At 34.3% G+C, this 25,975-nt stretch overlaps 1 protein-coding gene across 1 annotated transcript in view; it reads left to right on the forward strand.

The window, feature by feature from the left end:
• PCM1 (pericentriolar material 1) overlaps positions 1-25,975 on the forward strand; it is an 86,433-nt gene that overhangs the window by 11,278 nt on the left and 49,180 nt on the right. Inside the window, exons 5-22 of the mRNA XM_080797196.1 lie at positions 503-620; positions 2,129-2,374; positions 3,386-3,655; positions 4,341-4,511; positions 4,697-4,813; positions 6,266-6,454; positions 11,031-11,208; positions 11,368-11,457; positions 13,759-13,868; positions 15,852-16,068; positions 18,605-18,806; positions 19,794-19,967; positions 20,492-20,649; positions 20,763-21,001; positions 22,326-22,480; positions 22,629-22,758; positions 23,921-24,061; positions 24,572-24,762. Coding sequence (XP_080653322.1) covers positions 525-620; positions 2,129-2,374; positions 3,386-3,655; positions 4,341-4,511; positions 4,697-4,813; positions 6,266-6,454; positions 11,031-11,208; positions 11,368-11,457; positions 13,759-13,868; positions 15,852-16,068; positions 18,605-18,806; positions 19,794-19,967; positions 20,492-20,649; positions 20,763-21,001; positions 22,326-22,480; positions 22,629-22,758; positions 23,921-24,061; positions 24,572-24,762 — 3,074 coding nt within the window. The 5' untranslated portion in view covers positions 503-524. The remainder of the gene's footprint in view (positions 1-502; positions 621-2,128; positions 2,375-3,385; positions 3,656-4,340; positions 4,512-4,696; positions 4,814-6,265; positions 6,455-11,030; positions 11,209-11,367; positions 11,458-13,758; positions 13,869-15,851; positions 16,069-18,604; positions 18,807-19,793; positions 19,968-20,491; positions 20,650-20,762; positions 21,002-22,325; positions 22,481-22,628; positions 22,759-23,920; positions 24,062-24,571; positions 24,763-25,975) is intronic.

Raw genomic sequence — 25,975 nt, forward strand, 5'->3', positions numbered from 1 at the left:
TGTCTTCTCTCTACCTTGCTTAACACTACATTCCTGTTAAAACGAAACTTTTTCTGCATCCAGAGCAGTTCCACCCTCTTTGAAACTTTGACACCAAACAAATTTTCAGGTCTTTGGGAATATTGGTTTTTTTTCCTAAGAGTGGTTTTGGTTCTAGCCATTAATAACTTTTTCCTGTCTCTCTCCTTTACCTTTTAGGACTGTGTTCAGCTAATTAGATAAAGTGACCTGAAAGCATGTAGGCCAGTACACATAGTGGATATTTTGAAGTTTTCCTTCCCTTTCCCGTCGCTCCAGCTCCTTAACTCATGTTTATTGTAATATCTGTATGGCTGCTAAATCAGTTTGTCTATGATGTGTGGTTGATACTACCTCTTTTTTTATTTCATAAAATCAACTTTCTGAGATTTCTTTTATGTCACTAAGCTTCATGGAATGATTTAAAAATCATTAAGAGTTTGTTTTTATGTGTTAAAAATGTTAGTTTTCACTTGTTTTACAGAAAATTAATTGGTAAAACCAGGATGGCCACAGGAGGAGGTCCTTTTGAAGAAGGCGTGAATGATCAGGATTTACCAAACTGGAGCAATGAGGGTGTTGATGACCGACTCAACAATATGGTATGATAACTTATTATTGATGGTGTATCATTAACTACTAATGATAAAATGAAACTTTCCCTTGACTTAGCCAAATCAAACTCACTGAGATTCTTTGTAAGCACATTGTTTTGTTGCTGGCCAAGACATTAAATCCCTAGGCTGTTTGTTATATTAGTTGAAGATGCTTTTGTTTGCAGGTAACAGATATCAACCTGAGTTAGCTTAAGCCAAAAAGATTTAATTATAAGTGTATAAAGATGTTTTATGGAAAACAAGTTAAATCAAAACACTATAGGTGGGTTTTAGGAAGGGACTAGAAAAAGGAACTAGAATATTGTCAAGAATTGCTTTTTCAAAAAAAAAAAAAGAATTGCTTTTTCACTGCCCTGACTCTCTGCTTCTGCGTGCCTTTGCTTAACACAACTTTATTTTTGCAGACCAGCTTTCTCTCTTTTCTGGTTCATGTGGTGTACTATGGCTGACCATTCATTCTAAAGTTTTCAATTATCGCTACAATTATGTACTGACTAGTTATCTTTTAGTTCCAATTTGAAATTTTAAAGTACGATTATCCCTGTTTGGATTAGGTATGCATCGCTTTTCCAATCAGCTGTGGCCAGGAAGGGGTAGGGTAAGTGGAGCAACAGGTTGGCAAGAACCACCCATACAAGGATTGGGGTGGAGGGACAGATTGTAGAGAAGGGAGTTGTGTTATAAATGAGGAAATATCCCAAAAGGTTTTACTGTAGTAAAACTAAATGATTTTTCCAGTTTGAATCAGGTAGGAATTTATAGACTTTTTTGTTGAATGACTTAGGTTATGTGGATATAACTAAGTAAATAAAAATGTTTTCCCCTTAAAACATGAATCATTTTTGTCATTTCATGTCAGGTCTTATTATGTAATACATTATTGCCTGTGAAACGTAAGTATAATTATGTTTATTGCTTACTATATGATAGGCACTGTGCCAGATGCTTTATGAATGTTATCTTTAATCATGTTTTAAAGGTGACACTATCTTAGAGATTAGGAAACTGAGACTGTGGGAAGTTAAGTAAATTGCCTAGGGTCACACAGTGAGCATTTCTTCAGATAACAATTATCTTAGAATCCAGGTTGATTCGGGATCTGTCTTACATACATTGATTTTAAAGGAGGCTAGTAAAGGTATCTATAATTTATTTCACTATCCAATTTATAAATAGTAGGGAACTAATTTTTAAAATGCTCTTGAAAATATTCAGACTGACTCTCGGTTGGAGTTTGCCATTTATGTTTGTTAAAGATCTATGAGAGAAAAGTAATCTATTTTCTGAAGGACTGTCTATGAAATTTAGACTAGATGTAATGGTTGAGGGGGAACACATTAGTAGAAGTAAATAATTGTCTTTAAGGCTGTATGTTATGCAAAAAATGTTTTGTCATTTTTAACTTTAAGACTCACTAAAAATTTTTAAGCATATCAAATTACTTTCCTAGTTTGAAAGAGGCCAGATTAACTTTTGCCCTTACTTTTTTAAAGGATTGGGGTGGCCAACAGAAGAAAGCAAATAAATCATCAGAAAAGAATAAGAAAAAGCTTGGTGTTGAAAGTGATAAAAGGGTAACTAATGATATTTCTCCGGAGTCATCACCAGGAGTTGGAAGGCGAAGAACGAAGACTCCACATTCGTTTCCACATAGTAGATATGTGACTCAGATGTCTGTTCCAGAGCAGGCAGAATTAGAGAAACTTAAACAGCGGATAAACTTCAGTGATTTAGATCAGGTTTGTGAATTATTTTAAAAAATCAAGTTATAACTATGAGAAATACTTAGAATGGATTAAATAGTTGTTTTAAGAATGAAAAGTAAGCTCTTTATTTCCTTTTTCTTAGTTTCTGTGTATATGGAAAGAATTTTAATTGGTGGTGGTATTATGTTCTTTGGAGGGCAAAAACTTTCTAAACTTGCTAAGGTCAGGTCTTTTGTAACTTTATTACTAATACTCTATGACTAAATCATTTTGTCATGTAACTAAATTTTACATGTTAGTAACTGAATAAGGTTGCTATTAAGCAAAAGGGAAGATCCAGTTTAGAATATTTATCATTGGCTAAGTGTGGGATGTTCTGGATTACCTCAAGTTTAAAATAAAATTGCGGATGATATTATAAGCACTGAAATAAAATTTGGAACTAAAAGTAAATGGAAATGATAATGAGCTCTTAACAGATGCTTTATTGTCACATCTGTGCTTTAGAGAGATAAATAGTTTACTAAATTTGCATAAAAGTATATTCAAGTCTGATACGGTGGTAGTGGTGATCACATGTCATTTAGTCATCAATTACTGAACATTTACTATATATCAGACACTGAGCTGAGCTCTTTTCAGGCAGTGTTTCATCTGGACACATCTTAATGCTGATGTTTATATTAACTAAGATCTACTCATTGGATCCAAAGCCCATACAAAATTCAGTGAACAAGTATGATTAGGAATGTGAGTTATAGATAGGGTTTGTCGTTCTGGTACATCATTTAGACTGATCTTGCTCGTATTTATCAGTTGATTTATGTCAGACAAAATGAGTAATAGGATGAGTTGATCAAATTTTGATATTTTAGTAGAAGATTTTTTTGTAGATTTGAATCTTTTTTGAATCTTACGGACAGAGCTATTTATGTATACTTCCTGACTTAATATCTGATGGTAAAGCTGATTAAGAACATTGGAATTTTTTTTAATTATTGAAAAATTAATATTTGTGGCATTTGGCTTCTTTTTCATATGTAGAGAAGCATTGGAAGTGATTCTCAAGGTAGAGCAACAGCTGCTAACAACAAACGTCAGCTTAGTGAAAACCGAAAGCCCTTCAACTTTTTGCCTATGCAGATTAATACTAACAAGAGCAAAGATGCTGCTATAAGTCCTCCAAAGAGAGAAATGATTGGTTCAGCACAATGTAAAGAGTTGTTCGCCTCTGCTTTAAGTAATGACCTTTTGCAAAACTGTCAGGTCTCTGAAGAAGATGGAAGAGGGGAGCCTGCAATGGAAAGCAGCCAGGTGAAAAATGTTTGTTTTGTTCTTTGCTTTTATGAGCTTCAAAATAGAAATATTAAGATTAAGAAAGTTTTATTGGGTTATGCATATAGGAATTTTAGCTAAGTACTTCTAGACTCACATCATTAATCTCAGATTCATTCAATATACTATAAATTTCTTCTTATCCAAAATGATTGTAGAAATGGCATATTGTAAATTAAGGCTTCTGTTTACCTGCCAAAGGCTGTGTGCTAATTTTTTATTAAAGAGGAGATGGAAATGTTGTGATCAGTAGATTGTAATAATTTTTTTTAAATGGTTCTATAATTCTTTTGAAAAGTACTTTAAAAAGTCTAATACTTAGAAGGAAATAATATATAAACATTAGAAAAAATTTACATAAATAGTAGTTTAAAGGCATGCAGTTCTGTAAGTAAAATGTTTCGGGTAATGTAAATTAAAACTAATTTTGAAATTCTTATATTCATAGTAATTGGGGTTGTTAGTATTACCAGTTATGTTTTGATTAAATTATAAATTTGATTCAGATCTTTTGCATGTATGAATTCAAATGATAAATGTAGACATATCTTTAGTTTCTATATTTGAAATAAAAAATATGTAGAAGTGTTGCTATGGAATGCATTATGCTCAGTTTTACATATGGTTTATTTTCATGCTTTTTTTTCCAAATTTTTTTATGCAGATTGTAAGCAGGCTTGTTCAGATTCGTGATTATATTACTAAAGCTAGTTCCATGCGGGAAGATCTTGTAGAGAAAAATGAAAGATCTGCTAATGTTGAGCGCCTTACTCATCTAATAGATCACCTTAAAGAACAAGAAAAGTCATATATGAAATTTCTCCAAAAAATCCTTGTAAGTTTTGGACCTTTTCAATAATGTGTTGATTTATTTTTGTGGTATATTAGTGTGCATATACTGATGACATTCTGATTCCACCCCAGAGGAGTTAATATATTTTCAAAAAATCGTGCCATCCATTATAACATTTTATTGCCCTTTTTAATAGTTGTATGATTTATACCACTACAATATTTCAGGCTAGAGAAAATGAGGAGGAGGATGTTCGGACTATAGATTCAGCTGTGGGATCTGGTTCTGTAGCTGAGAGCACATCGCTAAACATAGATGTGCAGTCTGAGGCTTCAGATACCACGGTAAGCGGCTTTTTGGTAATTAAAAGTGCTGGAAATGAAGATTTAAACTTTCCCCCCATTTTTCAAGATGATATTTTTTATAGGCATTCCTTAATGAAAAGTATGTTTCAGGGAAGAAACCCTCAAATTGTTAATGCTGTATATATTATTTCAAAACACGGGAGTACAAAAGTTTTGCTTACTAGCAAACACATGGTTGATTTAAAAATACGATTTGTGATCTGTTTGCAGAAACAGTTTTTCTGTTTGTTTCATTAAACACAGCTTTACTCATTTTACAAAGCATTGGGAAAGTTAAAATTCATCATGTGTATAAGAGCTAGGAGTACAAAATATCATTACTAAGTATATTGTGTCTTGGAAAAATCTTCAAGTTCTTTTGCTATTGAGGACTCATTTGAAGGCTGCTAGGACTTTTTAATACCTCGGGCTAGCTTTGAACTGTAGCAAAACCAGATGACTGAAACATCAAGATGATGTTTATCATTTATATTATGACTTAATCATGGTGATAAAATAAAATTTCTAACTTTATCAAAATACTGTCTTTTGGAAAAATAATCAGGAATTTTCAGAACTTTGAGGAAAACTTTGTAAAATAAACTTAGTTCATAGAAGGTAGTGTGCTTCAGAACTAGTGTGCTTTTAAGCATTTTTATTTTAGCAGGTGCATCTATAGCCATGCATTAGTAAACTTGGAAACTTGTTATCAGTAAAGCTTTTCTTACGAAATGATAACCATGTATGTCCATCTTTTGTTTCTGAGAGATGTTCCGAAATACCATTCAGCATGAGAAATTTGAGGGTTTGTTTCCATTCAGTGTTGACCTGCGTAGTTTCTTACCTGCCTCTTTCTCTTCCCTGCCCTTCCTAATTTGAAGAGGAAATTTGATTTTTCCTACATTATTTTCACCAGGAGATAGATGTTTGCAGGGCTTGATCCAAACAACTGTTGAAAATAGGTTCTGTTGTGGGGAAATTGTTTTTCTGTTTACAGTGGTGCTGGGAATAATTTTTTTCCTCACATTTCATTCCAGCAGAAATGGAGGAATTGGGGAATGTGGGTAAAGGAATTCTTTTGGGGAGGGGTGGGAAATGGTATAGTTGATTATTTTGATTTATATGCTAGCATATATAGTGTTCATTGTGATGATAATTTTTTTTGTAACATAAAATGATATAATGAAAGTTGATAACAGCAGAATAAATGTTAAAATGTGCTCCAGTTGTATAGTTTGGCAATTGCCTAGGATATGATATGATACTTGATTATAATAAGCGTTAGTCTAGTCTACAGAAGTTTAAGTCTTAAGTTTATTGCCACTTGGGGGAGGGTGGATTGATTTTTAAAGAGATGGACTGGTAAATTTTTTGTATTTATTCACAAGGCTGGCTTGTATATTAAACAGGAGTTTGTATTAAGAAATTAATATGCTACACTATTTAATAAAGGAGGCATCTTTTAGTCTGAGAATTCGGCCGTGCATTGAGGACAAACTAGGGAATTCAGCTTCACAAGAACAGGTTTCAGACATTGACGTTACCACAAGTCCAAAAGGGAAAGGTGACAGACCTCCTCAGAATGACAGGGAACTGAGGCCTAATAGGAAATATAGCCGAAAACGTGGATTTCCCTCAAAGGTATATTTCACAATATTAATTTGGGAAGTCTCTAAATAAGCACCTCTTTTGTTCACATTTCCTCTTCCTTATTTGCCTTTCTGTTGTTGCTATTATTCTTAAATATGTAAGCTATTAACATGGCTAATTATACTGTAATTTGCCTTAGTAAAATACTGTCCTTTAGTGTTTTTATTCTTCTCTGCTTTCTTATACTCTCCTATGGATTATATGTGGCAGCTGTATTTAATTTGTATTAACAAAGAACTTAATCCATTTTCTTTTTTGCTGTTGAGAACTCAAAGTAGAACATTCTTAAACCTTAACCATTAGTTGCCTTTTTTCCCTTGATATTTGTATTCATGGATGAACATGGTGCTTTTAAGTTTTGTCTTAATTCTTGCAGTCATTCATTAAAGAAAATGGAGTAAGCTATTAGCTTTCCTGTCTTTCTAAGAATGATGTATTTTTATAGTGCTTTTTTCCCCTTTTTTCTCTCTTGTGGTTTATATTTTCTTTTTTGAAAACCCCTTCCATTCTTTTTTTTTTTTTTTTTTTTTAAAGAAAAATACTTAAGCAAGAAAGTTGACTTGTTGGTAATGTTTCTCCTGGTTTTTTTTCCTCCACTGTTTGCTCTAAATTTTCCATGATTTTTTCCATAAAGGCACTCAGGAAAGGTTTAAAGACAGCTGTTTGTGTGGTTACACTTAAAATTAAGTTTTAGTAAAAGCATTTGTAAGAAAGTACCCATACCCATTGGCAAGAAAAAAATCCTATTTTAATAAGTAGAGATTAGACTATAATTTCTTATGTTTTATTAGTAGCTTATACTAACTAGGGGTGGTCTTTATTTTGTTATGCACTTTTTTTTGGCTGTTTAAAAATGACAGAACCTCTAAATATTTTGGCAGGTTTTGGTTTTGTTTTGCTTTGTTTTGTTTTTCCTGGCTCCCGTAAGAATTTAAGGATACAGTTTGAAATTAGCTAAGATGATCGTACTATGAAATATTAAGCAAAAGGTGCCCAGTACAACAGAAGAGTAAATTGAGTAGCTGATTATTTTTAAAACTAGTAACATTAGAGAAGAGAAAGTGTGAGACTCAATAAATATCCTTTGGAACTTACTGTTCTCTTTAAGTTTTCTGAACAGTGACAAACAGGAAAATCTGCCAGTGTTTCTTTTTTTTTCCTAAGCTGATATATTTACTTTTAAAAACCATTTTTTCTGTTTTTCAGTTTCCTTGAAAAATAGCCGTATGTGTGAATATTACTGTCTATTGAGCTTCATTCTTGCAGTTTATTCCAATTGATTCTCTTTAATCTTTTGATTCTTAGGGCCATCCTAGGGTAGTAGTTCTGTCAGTACTCTATTCATAATACTATTTTATTAGAAAAAACTCCTCATTCTCACCAACTGACTTTATTTTTCCTCTGCTATGCAGAATTGTGTTCTCCCTACCTCATCTTCATTCCCTACTTACCATCTTTTCAAGATGTCATACTCTTTTAGGACAGTAGGAAAAAAGTTCTGATTTAGAGCCTAAAACAACCTTCTGAGTTGTAGCTTGATAAGAAATGGTTGATACTCTCCAGCTGCTTACAAGGAGAGTCCATTTTCTGGAATATTTTATAGACATGATGACACTTTGCATACTTTTTAAAAAGAAGCCTTCCATAAGTACCCGTGCCCTCATTATTTTCCCATACTCCTCTTTCCTGCACATTCACTAACAGCTTTTAGAGACTTTATTAAGCTTTTAAAAATATTATCTACTCTTTTTTGGATATTATTTCCATCATTTCTAGTTATTTCATGTGGGCTAAGTTTGTCTCCCAAACCAGACTATGTTTCTCAGACATGGTGTCTTAGACTTTTGTATTTAATACTACCTGAGCACATAATTTTGAGGCAGGCAGTATGGTGTGGGAAACACCAACCTAGAACTTAGGAACCTGACTTGCCCTGTGATATTGGATAAATCACAGCTTTATCTTCTCTGGGCTTATTGTTTCTCACCTTTCACATGAAAAAAATGGAGTACATATTATCTGAAGTACTTTTCAGCCAAAAAAATAAATTTGGATCCATGAAAAATTATTGGAGGAACCTCATTTGACTACAGAAAAGGAAGACAGAGTTTTCTGAAATTGAAATTTCAATTCTGTAATTGTATGTAGCTTTGGAGTTCATGTCTAAGTTAAATTTTTTATCTGTAAACTAAAAATGTACTTGTTGGAGGTGACTCAAAAAGTTTAAGTGCAAATAGTGTTTGAAGGGTGAATGTATTCTTCACTTGCTTTTTGGATTCCTGTTCTTTGCACTGTCCGCTTGACATGTTCTAATCCCTAGGTATTTTTATTTCCATTTTGTCATTTTCCCTTTCTTTATATTTGTAATCCCTTCCTGCCTCCCTCAGCTCAGATTTTCTGAGTATTAGTTTGAAATGTTAATTATATGGATGCAAAAGTTATTAAGTAGTAATAAACTCTCCTAATTTCAAAAGTGTTGGGAATTCATTTTTGGATTAGTGAAAAATCTGGAGGTAATTGTGTTTCCTTTAATAAATAGTTCAGAATTCTTTATAATTTGAGTATCAGAGTTTTGCAAATAAATGTGTAACAGCTGGCACCTGGGTGGCTCATTTGGTAAAGCCTCTGCCTTCTGCCTAGGTCATGATCCTGGGATCCAGGCTCCTGCTGCGTGCCCGTCCCCCTGCCCTGCTTAGCGGGGAGCCTACTTCTCCCTCCCTCTCCCTGTGCCCCATCCCCCACCCCCCATTGCTATCTTTCTATCCCTTTCAAATAAGTAAATACAATCTAAAAGAAAATGTGACTAACAAGGATTAAAGTTCTTTTTAAAAGTTTGCCTCTTAAAGGGTAAAACCCTAGAATGTTAGTTAGTCAACTATTTAAAATTAGAGATCTTTAAGGTTTAATTGAAGGTTGAACTACGTATTTTTGAGAGATGGGAGGATTATAAATAGAAATAAGCCAGAACTAAGAAGATGAATTCTGACAGGAATGAATGTTAGTGTTAGCAGCTTAACTCCACTTGTATAGGTGAGGAGAAAATTGAGTACACAGTAGTTAATTTGAAAAAGGCTTTAGTTTTTTGGAATTTTGAGACAACAGAAAATCTTTAATAAGTACTGATTTGACCAGGATAGTTGCTTCTCTTCCACGTTCATGAAATCTAGTCAGTCAGTACAGGATAGAGGCAGCACTGACTGAGTTCTCTGATTTGTACATCAGATATTCCTACCACAGTCTTTCTACTTCCTTATTTGACCTTACTTTCTTCCAGTATTTAATTTAGAGCCGTGTACTTACTCTCTTGGGAAGGTGAAGAGAAGGGATTTTTGCAGAGTATCAACAAAGGATGTCACCCAGGAGGGAATCTCTGGAGCCATCTGTGTTTCCGTAATTTCTCTAGGAATCACATGTACATAAATAAAGTAGATCAGTGTGTTTTTACCTTGAAATGAAATTATTGAACTTCTTTATTCTCCTTAATAACTTTGGCAGTTGGGATTACTCACTTAAAATATGCATAACCCCAACCAAAATTTGGTAGCAATGCAAGTTTAAAATTGACTAAATGTTTCTAAGTTAATAGGAATATTCTGTGTAAATATTCGGTAAAATCTTTAAACTTCCAAAATAGAAGATTTTTAAAAAGGTAAATTATTGATGAAAAATTCCAGTATGGTATACATACATTTCATATGTAATTTGGCTTATACTTTATTTTTCCCAAGTTATATTTAAATTAGTTTCTTTGCTTGATTGACTTTTATTTTTTTCTTGTTGGGTTAAATTTCACTGGTTTTAAGATTAATACTTAACATTTTATAATTTTTTAAAGTCACATCTATTTAATCTAGTTCCTCTACTTTTAGGTAAAATGATAGCTTTTGGAGGGAATTTCAGAGTATTTAATTTCTCAGACAAAGCTAAGTAAGCATAATTTAAAAGAAAACATAATAATGCTATCTTTGATACAAAATATAAAGTTTTCTCCTTTATTTTATGCTTATGAAATGAGATTTAAGTAAATGAAAGCTGCTTACATCAAATTATTAAATAAAAGTGTTTCTATAATTATGTCCTTGGTTAGAAAATAGTGGGTTTGTTTTTGTTTTATTAGTGTTTTTTAACATCACTTCTACAAGTGGGGCAGAATGTTTTTTAGTCTGATCTTCAAGGATATTTTTAGGATATTAACCTGGTATGATCTGTTCTTCCTTTTCCAAAAGGTCTGGATCCTTCGTTTGTGTGTGGGGGTGTGTGTGTGTAGCTCTTTTTGACCTTTGACCTGTTTTGTATGCTTTTTTTTTTCTTTGTTAATTCCTCTTCATGCTAAGCCATTGGTTATGATCTTTTACTGTGAATTACCTAACTACCTAACTCAACATGGTAGGCTATCTCTGTGTCATCATTTTATTCTTACTCTTTTTTTCTTCAAGTCTACTGAAACTACTTACCATTGTGTTTTTAATACTAATTAACATCTGTGTCTGTACTGTGCCATTGGTAGTTGAAACAGGAACATGAATTTTAATAATCATATGTAAGTATTGTTGGTCTTATTTTCCAGGCCAGAGATCCTCAGCAGGAGCCTATGGAAGAGATAGAAAATTTGAAGAAACAGCATGACTTACTAAAAAGGATGTTACAACAGCAGGAGCAACTGAGAGCTCTGCAGGGACGACAGGCTGCGCTTCTTGCTCTGCAGCACAAAGCAGAGCAAGCTATTGCTGTGATGGATGATTCTGGTATGCAACAGTGTAGCATGTTGTTATAAGTAAGGCTCAATTGATAGTGGTATTGCAAGGTGGATACTGGTTATTATATGATCAGATTTTGATTGTTGACTAGTTTAGAAACCTACATATGAGGCTTACCCTGTCCTGTGCTTTTCTCTGGTTATGCAGAAAAGGTTGCAGGGACAACTCCTGGCCAACATTCTGTACCCGGCAGCCAGCCAGCTCGCTCTCCTTTTCATCAGAGAGTACCCTTAAGAGGTAAAAGGAACAGGCTGTAGTTCTGTTTTTGTACCTCACACTGATAGGGCTCTTCATGGTTTTTTTCCCCCCACTTTGATTAACCTGGGATTGCCATACTTTTCTTGCCTACCAAGGAAAGGTCGAAACCTTAAGGGAGAAAATACATGAATCTGTAGAGCTCCTTTAGCTTCTCATGTTGGTAGTAGCTCTTTTATTTCAATTAGGTGCCCAGTTGTATATACTAGTTCCTTTGAACTGTATTCATATTCTGTATATAGTCTTCCTGAGACTCAGAAACGTTTTTTTCATTTTTCCTTCTTCCTTCTTAGCCATGTATTATTTAGGTGGAAATTATACTGAATTCTTTAGTATGGAGTCTAATTTTATAGTTTGTTTCAACATCTTCAAACCTGTTAAAACCTGTTTAATTTCTCATTAAGCTGAAAACAACTTGTTACCTAATAAAACTCAGTAAAAACTAAGGTATATTTTCTAGTCTGTTATCCTAGTCTAATGATAATTTATTTCCTGTGGGCTATTTTAGGTCCTCACTGAGGTTACCTTGTTATTACTGAATTTATGCTGCTGTCCACACCTAGCCAAGTGGCTTAGCCCTCTGATCACTGTTTAATTTTGCGTTTTCATATGGAATGGTGTTACCTGCAAGTAGTAACTTACTCTTTTGTAATAATTACATAATTGTGTATTTTATATATATAATATATATAGTAATAATTAGATAGATTTTCAACACATTTTTCCCTTGTAAAGTCCAGAATTTATTAGCTTTTACATTTATATTGAGGAAATAGATAATTTGGAACAAAACAAAATATTTAAACAATGACATACTAGTTAATGGCTAATGACTTAAGTATTTTAAGTATTTTTCAAGTTCTAGATTTCAGAGATTTGCTTGTGGTGGTGATGATATTTCAGATACTTAATGTTTACATCATCTCATTTGTTTATCACAAAATTGTAGGTTAGTCACCAGAGCTTTTTCTCTTAATCTCATGTGGGAGGGAAGGAGCTCAAACATAGAATTTGTGACTTGACAATACTTACATGATGTATTAGTAAAATCAGATTTCTTGAATTCTAGGTCAGAGGTCTTTTCCTGAATATGAACTTTTTTATTTTTCTTTAAAGTATACTATGAAGAGGCAGACACCAGGAGTTGAATGAGCAAAGGTTTAAGATTAAATTTATTTTTTATATGACTTTAAAAAGAATTTTAGGTTAGTAATTTTAAAGCTTTTTCTCTTGTGTTTATGAGATTTCTGATGAAAAACCAGACTGATGTTTAATCTTCTGGTATGTAAGTGAGGCAAAATAATAGTTATGGTAAAGAGTTGTACTTTACTGAGCTGGCATTGTGTGTTAGTAATCTGCACTGTAATTTCTTTCTTTTCAAAATGGAGTTTGCACTGATACTTGGGATTCTGTTTAGCCCTGAAATTCTAATTTCTCTTTGAAAAAGGTAGTATTTTCCTTTAAAACAGAAGCAGTTTATAGCTAGTGTCTCTTAGAGCTGGAAAGGATAAGCATGGGGTGGTTGGATAGTAGAGCAGTGACCCGTTGTCAGAATTATCTTCAGAATGCCTCAGGAATACTGCCATAGGAAGATAAAAGCGATGGTCTTGTAGTATGCTTTTATCACGGGCAACCACTTCAGTAAATAATCTGTTCTACTGACAGGGTCGGCAAGCTGTGGCCAGCTGGATTTGGCCCTCTGCGTAAAATAAAGTTTTATGGAACATATCTATGCCTGTTTGTTAATGTATCATTTGTCGTTGCTTTTTTCCTGCAATGGCAGAGTTGAGTGGTTGATAAAAAAACTACTTCCACAAAGCCTGACTAATGTACTCTCTGAATCTTTATAAACAATTTGCCAATCCCTGAATTAGAGCATTGATACTATTGGGGGAAGGTAAGGATTGAGACCTGTCAGTATCACTGTGCTTTTTCAGATTAACCACTTTCCCTGCCACTCCCCCAACCCAGCCTGATAGGCCTGTCCTCTCCCTGCTCCATTTAGTCATTATTCTTAATTGGAGTGTAGCAGTGTCCCCCCTCAAATGATGGGACAGAAAAAGATGAATCACTGTACTAGAGTTTTCTGTCACTTTGTTTTCAGGTTAGTTAGAAATTTCTATTAAAATGATTGTTTGGGAGGTAAATCTGAGGGTTAACTAGTTTTAAATTATGTTAGGTAACATTTTTTTAACACCCCCCAAGTTTATTTTTAGCTTCTCAGAAATTGAAAAGTTTATTGATTTGTTTGCTTTAATGAATAGTTATTAATTTTCTTTCCAGTTGTAACAGAAACTACAGGTAGCCTATCTGGAGTTAGTATCACCTCTGAACTAAATGAAGAATTGAATGATTTAATTCAGCGTTTTCATAATCAGCTTCGTGATTCTCAGGTAATTTAATTTTTTAAATTCTTTTTTTTTTTTTTTAAGATTTTATTTATTTATTTGAGAGAGAGAGTGTGAGAGAGAGAATGAGCATGAGAAGTGGGAGGGTCAGAGGGAGAAGCAGACTTCCTGCCAAGCTGGGAGCCCGATAGGGACTCCATCCTGGGACTCCAGGATCATGACCTGAGCTGAAGGCAGTCGCTTAACCAACTGAGCCACCCAGGTGTCCCTAATTTTTTTAGTATCGTTGAGTTTAAAATGATAGTAATTAAGCCAGTTGTTCCCAAACTTTACTGTAGCATAAATATCACCTGGCATTTTGTTTAAAAAAAAGGGGGGGGGAGTAGTTTTCTGATCATTGGGATCCCCTCACTCCCAAAGTATGTATGATGCATACATTATACATGTATGATTATGCTGCTGGTAGTCTGGGGACTATTCTTGGAGAAACACTTAATTAGAGGAAAATCTGCGTTGAATGCAGTGATAATTGACGCTTTCTCCTTGTATGCTAGTAGATAGTATGCTCTTTTTTCCTCTCAAAGATTCTTTATGGTCATAACCTCTAAAGCTTAAGTTATAGTTGAATCTGTGTCCTTAAGTAGTTTACTGACAATTTTGGAGAAAGTTCTTAAGTTTAATTTCAGAGTTAATAAGTGTTACAATTTGATAACCTTTGTAAGTAATGATTTAAATGCAAAATTTCAATCTATGGGCCTTGAATAAGAAAGGGTGAAATACTAACCTCTTCACTGGAAATTAGTATGAAGAGTCAATGTCTCCTGTCTGCGGACCAGGTAAAAATAAATGAATATGGTCTACCATGTTGTAGAATTACTTAGCAATATCTAGCACTCTTTTTGTTGTGACTCAGCAAATGTCCCGTCTCAGAGAAATTCTTTACGCGTTCACAAGGAGATATATATATATATAAGAATTTTTGTGGCAGGTTTGGCCAGTAGCAAAAATTTAGAAGCAATCTAAATGTCCATAAACAGGGGCGCCTGGGTGGCTCAGTGGGTTAAAGCCTCAGGTCATGATCTCAGGGTCTTGGGATCAAGCCCCGCATCGGGCTCTCTGCTCGGCAGGGAGCCTGCTTCCTCCTCTCTCTCTGTCTGCCTCTCTGCCTACTTGTGATCTCTCTTTGTCAAATAAATAATAAATAAAATCTTAAAAATAAATAAATAAATGTCCATAAACAGGAAAATGGATTAATAAACTATGATACATGCATAGAGTGAAATATTATAGTCAGAGTAAATGAACCAGAGTTATAATAAATGAAAAACATGAGTTTAAGAAGGATACCACTTGGTTGATGTTTAAAAATTCATGAAGGATGTATATCTTATGTAGGTACAATAATAATGGAAACATACATGATGGTAGACACCTAATTCCAGATTGTGTTTATCTCTGGAGAAAGTAATGAGATATTGGGGGTTGGTATGTATAGAGCTTTAGTTGTATCTATAGTGTTATATTTCTCTTAAAAAAAAAAAAGGAATTGATGCAAATGTGGCAGAATGTTAAGGTTTAAGCTCAGTGGTGTTTATTCATTTTATGATTTCCTAAGCCGTAGTGGATTTTTGAAAAATTTTTTTAATAGAGAACCATAGGAAAGAAGTGGTAGGAAAAACTGATTAAGAAGTTAATGATGATGATTCTAAAAAGATGGCAAGAGAGATAATGATATTTTTGAAAGTTTATATAAGGTATGACATTTTTAGCCTTTAATTTAGATCCAGATAGTAATTCAGTCCAGTGAACTCTAGACCACTGTGTAGTAATGTGTGTCCATAAAACTGTATAGATGTTATAATGGCACATCAGGAAATAGGTAATTTGGGAATTGGAAAGGCATATGCTTACCCACCAGCACAACCTAGGCAAATATTTATTGCTTTTTATAAGGAATATTTATGTTTTTAAAATGAGAATCAAATCTTTCATTTCCTTGGTCGTCATCTTTTTTTTATTTTAAATAAGCCTCCAACTGTTCCAGACAATAGAAGACAAGCAGAAAGTCTTTCATTGACTAGGGAGGTTTCTCAGAGCCGGAATCCTTCAGTTTCAGAACACTTACCTGATGAGAAAGTACAGCTTTTTAGCAAAATGAGAGTATTACAGGAAAAGAAACAAAAAATGGACAAACTGCTTGGAGAACTTCATACACTTCGAGATCAACATCTGAACAATTCATCATGTAAGTAAAGCCGGCTCAGCAATATTAGATAGGGCACACATGAGTATATGTGCTGGCTTGCAATAGTTAATTTAATTTAGTAAATATCTGGTGAATGAATGAACTCATAGTCCTTCAAGAAAATTATAATATTTGAGGGGAAATAGGACTTACATGGGGAAAGTTTTTAAGTAACGGGGCAATATATGTTGATAACCAAATAGATGGGAGATCTGTAATTCAGTAAAGGGAAAGAATTAACTTGGGACTCGAAAAATTGGTTGGATTTTAATTCAGGGGAAAGAAAAAGAGAAGGTAAACTATTGGGTACTTCAGCACACATTACTGGATTTTTTTTAGCATATTCAGATTTTCCCTTAAAAGGAAAACTAATCCAAATTTGTACTTCGATTTAAGTAAAACTATCAAACAGATTTAGAAAGTATTTATTTAAAAAAAAGACATGAAAGACATGTAGTACATATGGCTTAGTGCAAAAAATTTGTAACTTGTACCGTTTATAGCTCGTAGACTATATAAACTGAAAAGTTTATAACTTTTTTGAAATAAATTGTCATTTTAGGAGGAATAGGAAAAGCATAGTCATACTAGTTACACTTTAGGAACCACCTTTTCTGCAGCACAGATGTTTTATTGCTTCTGTCTGATTGAGATCCAGTTACTGGTCCTCATTTGCTGTCTTCACACCTTCTCAAGCCTGGTCCTTGCCTCTTGTAGTAGGAGCTCTAGCATGGAAAACTGATCAGTAAGGTCAACCCCAGCTGGTCATAATTTTTCAACATCCCAGCTGTTGTCTTATTAAAGAAAACACAAGGGATAGAAAAAACATCTCTGGAGTCCCTGTTCCTTATTCCTTACCCATCTCTTTTTCTCTGCTGTCCCCCCAATAAACCTTAATATTTCCTACTGAAACATTCTCCTTTCTTTTCCCAAGACCTCTGTTAGTCTCTCTAGAGTGTAATCTAGTCCCGATGCTAATTTTTTTTTTTTTTAAGATTTTATTTACTTATTAGAAAGTGAGTGAGAGCACAAGCAGGGGGAAGAGGATGAAGGAGAAGCAGGCTACCCACTGAGCAGGGAGCCCAATGCGGGGCTCGATCCCAGGACCCTGGTGTCATGACCTGAGCTGAAGGCAAACGCTTAACCAACTGAGCCACCCAGATGCTCCCCCCACCATGCTTATTTTACACAGATGACACAGCTAAGAAAAACTTAAAATTCGAGAGTTGTACTGACCCATGGTCAGTTTTATATACATGATAAAGTAGCACTCTGCCTACTAATGACTAAGAAAAGATTTTTTTCATACTGGGAAATAATGTGAAAGCAGCACCAAAAGGTAGAATAGTCAAAGAATAGAGCAAAGAGACTTCTGGAAACCAGTTGTAGCAATTCATAATGTGAACAACAAATAATGATGGTTGTCCCTGTGAGAAAGAGATAAATGACTGTAGTTTTAAAGTGATGGAGATGGAGAAGTGCAAAGATTCTTAATCTTCGTTCATAGCCCTTGAAGGCATAAGGTATCTTTGTCTGATCCATGTGGACAGAAAAGTAGTTAACATACAGTTTAAGACTATAGAAGATAAGCCATCATCTAATTAGAAAATTTTATTGTTGAGTTATATTTCACGGTATGAATGTACTACAGTCACTTTAAGTTTGTTTTATATCTTTTGGAACAAGGAAAATTCCATCTGGGAGACCAGATAAAATTACTCTGAGCTGTGGATTTGAAACACTCTTTGGGCTTAATCCCCTACAGTTGTGAAGCGTTGTTGATGGTGTACTGAACATCATACACATTCGCCCTGAGTTTTTGTTGTGTTTTGTTTTTGTTTTTCAAATATTTTATTTATTTATTTGACAGAGCACAAGCAGGGGGAGCAGCAGGCAGGGGGAGAGGGAGAAGCAGACTCCCCATTGAGCAGGGAGACCAATGTGGGACTTGATCACAGGATCCTGGGATCATGACATGAGTTAGCAAAGTTAGCAACTTAACCAACTGAGCCACCCAGGTGCCCCACATCTTGCCCTGTTTAACTTAACCTAGAATTGGGTTTATCAGAAGTATACTGGTTACTTTTTAAGATAGAATATAATAGTTCTTGCCAATTTTAGCCTTGTTTTTCCTTATTTTTTTCTTTCTTTTCTTTTTTTTTTAAATATTTTATTTATTTGACAGACAGAGATCACAAGTAGGCAGAGAGGTAGGCACAGAGAGAGGGAAGCAGGCTCCCTGCTGAGCAGAGAGCCTGATGTGGGGCTCGATCCCAGGACCCTGGGACCATGACCTGAGCCAAAAGCAGAGGCTTTAACTCACTGAGCCACCCAGGTGCCCCTTTCTTTCTGTTTTAAGTCTGTTTGTTGAATAAGCGGCCTGGCTATTGGATACTTAAGTTTCTGAAATTTAAAGCTGCAGAATTTAAGGTGTTACTGATTTTTACTTTTTATTTTTATGTAAGCAAACTGAGTAAGTGTTGTTTGAGGCCGTATTTGTTTATTTATAGTAGCTGGTCTTTGTTTTGTTTTGTAGTTGTGCCTTCTTCATCCTCTCCACAAAGAACTGTGGATCAGAGAAGTACACCTTCAGCTCCCTCTGCGCCTTTAGGCTTAGCACCAGTTGTTAATGGAGAATCCAATAGCTTCACGTCATCTGTTCCTTATCCTGCTGCTTCTCTAGTTTCTCAGAATGAGAGTGAAAATGAAGGACATCTGAATCCAACTGAAAAACTCCAGTAAAATATTTTTACAAACATTGCTTACATAGAATTGAATAATGGGGATAAATTATGGTTTTTTTTTTCTTTGTTGAAAATTCTGGAAAAACTGAATTTACGTAATATGATAAATATCTTTATCATATCATGTAACATATCATCCCGTATTCTAAGAATATGTGTATTAGAAGTGTATGTGTAGAAGTAGTATATGTGTGTTATATCTGCATTCTTTGAGTTGTCCAGGAGAAATGTGACATTATAATACAGGTAACTTTTGTAAGCTAATGCATTCTCATTTTCCAGCTAAAGGATTAGAAATAGTTGGGATTGCATTAGAAGATTTTTATATTCAAATGATTCTAAATTCAGAGCCCAGGCCCTAGAGTCACAAAGCCCGGAAACTGTATCTCACAAGGCTGTGTGACCATGGACAAATAACTTATTCTCACTTTACCTCTGTTTCTTCATCTGCAAAATGGGGGTAATGATATACCTGTTCATAAAGGTGTTTTACAGATTAAAAAACATTGGCATAATTTCTGGCACTTAATAGAAACTGAACAAATTTAATGTTTTGGGTAAATGTATTATACACTTTATAGATCTCTGTGTGTTACAGATCAGGAACCTTCTGTAAATGCCTAATAATGTCTACATCACTGATTTGCCTGAGAGGTAGTATTTAAGTTGAATTACTTCACTATTAAGAAACCAAGTTGGCTTCAAATGAACACCTGAAACTTTTTTTTTTTTTATACTTTTTGTCTGTAGTAGGAAGGATGCAAGAAAATTGGGTGATGAATATTGAGTAAGCTATTCTTGAAATTGAATTCATTGCTTTATAGTCACACCCCCTGGATATTGCACTAGGTCTAAATTTTGTCTTTGCTGGCTGCTTTTATATGGAAATACTGCATGCTTTATTGAGTATGAGTATGAGTATTGTATGAGTATTGAGCATGCTGAAATGAGTATTATATATACATCTTTGTTGTTTATCAGGAAGTTAAATGAAGTTCGAAAGAGATTGAATGAACTAAGAGAATTAGTCCATTATTATGAACAAACATCAGATATGATGACAGATGCTGTTAATGAAAACACAAAAGATGAAGAAACTGAAGAGTCAGATTATGATTCTGAACATGAAAACTCTGAACCTGTTACTAACATTCGGTAAGAATTTGAAGTTTGTTTTTCTAACATGTTCCTCCTAATTGAACGCTTCTATTATGGAACAGGAAATCCTCAATAGAATGCCGCCTGTTTTTTATTTAAGCATTTCTCCCGTAAGTCTGCTTAAGTCTACTATTTTGGCCACTGTAAACGTAAGTTAGCCTGTAAAGAAAAACGAACTGAGAAGCACTGAGTACACTAGTTCAGTAAATTTGCTCTTTGTTAGATCAGATGCAAGTAAATCATAAGAAATATCTAACAACATTTTCCTGCCTCTTTGTTTTTAGATATAACTTGGATTTTTTGGGATGTTTTTCTTAAATTTCCAAATAGCAGAAGTTTTTGAAAAGCAAGAGTCAATTATTCACAGTAGGAATTTAAATAGAGAAATAGCCGGTGATGTTCATGGTTTGGAATTATTTTATCAGCAGTTCTAAAAACTTTGATTTTATTTTTAATTCTTAGGTGTTTTTTTTTTTTCTTTTTTTACTTTAAATAACTTCAGGCTGTTTTCTTTCTTTTAGAAATCCACAAGTAGCTGCAACTTGGAACGAAGTAAATAGTAATTCTAATGCACAGTGTGTTTCTAATAATAGAGAGGGGAGATCAGTTAATTCTAATTGTGAAATTAACAACAGATCTGCTGCCAACATAAGGGCTCTGAACATGCCTCCATCTTTAGGTATGATTGACTATTGATGGATAATTTTGCCATATTGTTTTTTTGAAATGGATTTTCTTTCATTAGTATTCTTCTTAAGTTTATTAAATTACTGATTCCATACATGCTTTTAGCAGATTGTCACTATAATAGAGAAGGAGAACAGGGGATTCATGGTGCACAAGGTGAAGATGATGAGGAAGAAGAGGATGAAGCAGAAGATGAGGGAGTCAGTGGGGCTTCATTAACTAGTCATAGGAGCAGTCTGGTTGATGAGGCTCCAGAAGATGCTGAATTTGAACAGAAGATCAATAGACTTATGGCTGCAAAACAGAAACTGAGACAGTTACAAGATCTTGTTGCTATGGTACAGGTAAATATTGCTTGATTTTTTTCAAAAGACTGTTAAAACAGTAATTCTTGAGTCACTTTCTTTTAGTGTTAGAGTTGGTATTCAGTTGTTCAGGTACCTTCTCACTGCCTTCTGAAACATTAGGCAGATTTGTTTTGCATTTTTTTCTTGTACTTTAATTTTTCCACTTTTTATTATGTGAAAAGGCTTCATAATGCAGCTTCTCTATTCTTGAATCCCAACTCAGTTTCTTTTCTATCTTCTTATCCTTTATAGGAATGAATTAGGCCAGTTTTTAGATGAATAAGAATGCCAAATAACACCCATCTACCAACTTAAAATTGCCTACCCAGTTTTGTAATTGAGTTAGCTCTAACTCCTTAAGGTTTTATTAGAATGATATTGCCAAAAGTTAAAATTTCATTTGAGGTTCTCAGAGAAAGCACGAGTAAATATAAAGCTATATAGAGTTAAATGTTTTTTAAAAAATGCAGTAGTTCATCCCAGCAGCCTTCCCTCCTCCCACCTTAGTAAGTGCATTGATTTTTAACAGAAGGTGTGGACCTATCTTTAGGAAGCTAAGAACTTAGTTGTTTTTCCAGTAGTCATTGTAGATGTAAGATACTCTCATTCGTTTTTGTATTATGAGCCATTGGCACTGGTTTGGCAAACTAAAGACCAAAGTGAGAGAATAGAAAATCATAAGCAAGTGACAGTGGACTGGATGTCGATTATTTGAAATCATTAAAATAAAAGTTACAGTTTAAGGGACACCAGGGTGGCTCAGTTGGTTAAGCATCTTGACTGGGTTTCGGCTCAGGTTGTGATCTCAGGATTGTGAGATCAAGCTCTGTGTCAGGCTCTGCTCAGTGCAGAGTCTGCCTGAGATTTCTCTCCCTCTCCCTCCACTCTTCCCCCACTCATGTGTTTTCTTTCTCTCTCTCTCTTTCAAATAAATAAAATATTTTTATAAAGTTAAATTCTAAGAAAAATTATCTAGTATCAAGGCTCCCATATCTGATGGTATGTTTTAATGTTTTTTGTATTCTCTAGGAAACTATTCTTTGATAGTGCAGTGTCTGGTCAAGATAAGAAAAGGCAACTTAATGTTAGTCATTAGTGGGTAATTGGCAGCTCAGATTATAAATGTACTTTTTTGTTCTTTTAGCACTTTGTTTTATGTCATTGGTAGGGGATGAACTTCAGTATTCTCTAAAAATCATGTATTTAATATACTACTTTAATTTTTACGTTATGTAAATTTTATTGAACAGTGGTATTTAAGGCATGAATTGGATACTGTCTTTCGATTTCAAGATTATTTTAATTTAATGATGCTTTTTAGGATGATGATGCTGCAGATCATGGAGTTATCTCTACCAATACTTCAAATTTGGATGATTTCTACCCAACAGAAGAAGAAAACAAACAAAATGCAAATAACACTAGAGGAAATGCCAATAAAACACAGAAAGATGCTGGAATAAATGAGAAGGCGCGGTATGTTAAACTCATGGGCTTCATTAAATAAAAATTTTGTGCTTATTATAGAGAAGGTACTTATTTGACTAGGTTCTGTATTAGGTCGTGCTTAATGCTATCATCAGATTTATTGGAATCTGTAAATGTAATGTCAATTTAATTATAGAGAGAAATTTTATGAGGCTAAACTACAGCAGCAACAGAGAGAACTCAGACAATTGCAGGAAGAAAGAAAGAAACTGATTGAGATTCAAGAGAAAATTCAAGCATTGCAGAAGGCATGTCCTGACTTACAGGTAACTAGGAACGTTCCTTCTTTACATTTATATGATAAAAGATGTTTAAAATCTAATGTCATTGGAAAGTACCTTTGCCTTTTCTAGTACTGAGGTGACACAATTTATATCAGTATTATGATTAATAAAACTAATGAACTAATGAAAGGGGTTAGGGATGTGAATTTATACTATGAAAGATAGCACATAGGATTTGACTCTGATTACTTCTATTTTTTACTTGTTGGGCTACTTTAGATTCAGAACATGGGTATTCGTAACTATTAAATTAAAATATTCTGATTTCAGGGGCGCCTGGGTGGCTCAGTGGGTTAGGGTCTCTGCCTTTGGCTTGGGTCGTGATCCTGGAGTCCTGGGATTGAGCCCAGTGTCGGGCTCTCTGCTCAGTGGGGGGCCTGCCTACCCCCCTTCACTGCCTGCCTCTCTGCCTACTTGTGATCTCTGTCTGTCAAATAAATTTAAAAAAAAAAACAAAAACTTAAAATATTCTGATTTCAGCTTTGCATTTCCAACTTTTATTGGCCTAAAATTACATAATAAAGCCCTTAAACCATCATGAATTACCTAAAGAAATGAATTAAGATATTTGTAGTTTGCTTATTAAGTAGTACTCTTTGAGACTGAACAAAGAATGAGTAATATTTGAACATTTCAGGTAATCAGGAGTAGGAGTATAGTTAATACAGGAAGTGAACACCAATTCTTTTTGAGATTTTTCTTAAAATGTTTTGGTTAGCTTTATTCCTCAGGTTTTGTTTTCAAAGAAAGGGAAACACATCCATGATAATTCTCTGTAACATTTTTTTGTTGTCCTAGACTTCTAACCTTTTCTATTTTATCTGATCCTTTTCCCTTCTCGCTAATGTCCAGAGGAATAGATACAAGAGTTGGGTTTGAGTATATGAAATTTTCCACAGTAGCATTTTATCCCTCTTGTCTCTGTTGTTCCTGAGGCTTGGCTGCTACTCATCCACTTCACCCTGTGTTTTCATCTTTTTTTTCTTAAGTCAGGCTTTCTTTGGATCATGATGGCAATTGAGGTCTGATAATAACTAATTCAGTATGGTACTAGAGCCCCAGAGAAATGGTAAAATAACTGCTTTTATGAAATTAACATAATCGCTTTAATTCCTCATAATGGTTTTTATTAATACTTTTTTAGCTTTCAGCCACTAGTGCGGGTAATTGTCCCACAAAAAAATATATCCCAGCTGTTACTTCAACCCCAGCTGTTAACGGAAATGAAACCAGTACAAGCAAATCTGGTTTTGAGCCTGAAGATTCTTCAGTAGTAGATAACGAGGTATTGTATGTTGTACTTGTTGTTCCGAGTCTTAAGTCACATCTTAAAGAAAGAAAACTGAATACCTATGAAACATGTTTTTAAATGCAGCATGTTTTGTGTCTTTTAGCTGGGAGGAAATTTATTTTTTCAAAAAAGTTATTAAGTTGGGATCTTTTCAAAATAATTTCAAAGTTACTAGCAAATATTTGGCAGAATTGTATTTAAGGAATAGTTGGAGCGAACAGTAATCATTTCAGTTAGGAAGATCTGTTCTTTGGCCTTTTGTTTATATGTTATTTGTAGAAAACATTATACCTTTCTCTAAATAGTTGATGAAGTGTATTTGGCCACTACTTTCATTAAAATTTCATGCCTAATTTTTTCTTACTGTGAAAATACTGTTTTAACCATGGGATATCTTAGTGTAAAAAGAATAGAGTGAGAATAGAAGTCTTTGTATTTTATTCTTTAAGGCTAAAACAAATCCATATATTTTTACTAACTCAATTCTGACATTTAAAATAATAGCTGTGGTTAGAAATGCGAAGACATGAGATGTTAAGGGAAGAGCTACGACAGAGGCGAAAGCAGCTTGAAGCGCTCATGGCAGAACATCAGAGGAGGCAAGGTCTAGCCGAAACTACATCTCCTATGGCTGTGTCATTGAGAAGTGATGGATCTGAGAACCTGTGTACACCTCAGCAGAGTAGAACAGAAAAGTAAGAGAGGTGTTTAAATCTTTTTTTTTTTTTTAACATCACCTACCAAAGACATGTAGAGTGGGCAGCTTCATTTCCCCTCTCAGCTCAAATCTGCTCTTTCACTGAGGCTACTGTTCAAGCATCACCTTTGTGGTTCAATTTAACTAAATTCAGCTGTTTTCTGTTCTAACTTCTTAAGGTACTTGATCAGATGGTGATACAGATTTTCTTTGAGTGTATAAGCCTTATGTTCCTAGTTAAGTTTTATAAAAAAGTTACTTTGTAGTACTTCCCTATCAGGCCAAAAATAAGGACATTTTTACTTAAATGAGGAGTCTCATATTTGTAAATTCCCTAAGGATTAGGAAATTCACTTTTTGGGGTGCCTGGTTAGCTCAGTTGGTTAAGCATCCAGCTCTTGATTTCAGCTCAGGTCGTGATCTCAGGGTTGTGAAATTGAGCCCCTCATTGGGCTGCACACTGAGCATGGAGCCTGCCTAAGATTCTCTCTGTCCCTCTCCTTTGCTCTTCCCACCCCCACACCATCCTTGCATGTTTGTGCTCTCTCAAAAATAAAAAATAAAAAAATAAAAGATAAAGTAATTGCTTTAAAACATTTAGTTTTTAGGATTTACATTTGAAATTTCTGTATTTAGAATATTTCCAAAAAATTGTCCATCTGTAAGGTTGGTTAATTATCTGTATGAGAGTTTTCAGAGCTAACATCTGGAAATTCAGATTTGTTGTGACCTTACCTTTTGATATCCTCAGATGGCATTCCTGGAACATTGCATCAAACTTCTGTTCCTCATAGAAGAACTTATTCTGTTTTGAAGTCCTAAATGTACTTTATTTATCAAATTATTTTTGTAGTATTTTTTTTCTGTTTTGGAGTACCACACATCTGAATTTTGGACAAGTTCTTTGGATATTTTTCATAATAAGCATCTAGGTTTGGGAACTAAGGCTCTAGAATTATGCTTTCCAATGTGACAGCCATTACATTACCTACCTGTACCTATTTAAATTAAATAAAATTAATAACTCATTTTCTCAGTCACACCAGCCACATTCTAAGTGCTCATTAGCCATGTGTATGTAGTGGTTACTGATTGGATACATGCGTATAGATCATTACTACTCTTACAGAAAGTTCTTTTGGACAGCTCTGTTCTAGAAAACTGTCACTCAAGGTAAAGTTAAAAATTGAGGGGGTTTAGTTTAAGGAAAA

The sequence above is a fragment of the Martes martes genome (genome assembly GCF_963455335.1).
Source record: "Martes martes genome assembly, chromosome: 2".
Classification (NCBI taxonomy): domain Eukaryota; kingdom Metazoa; phylum Chordata; class Mammalia; order Carnivora; family Mustelidae; genus Martes; species Martes martes.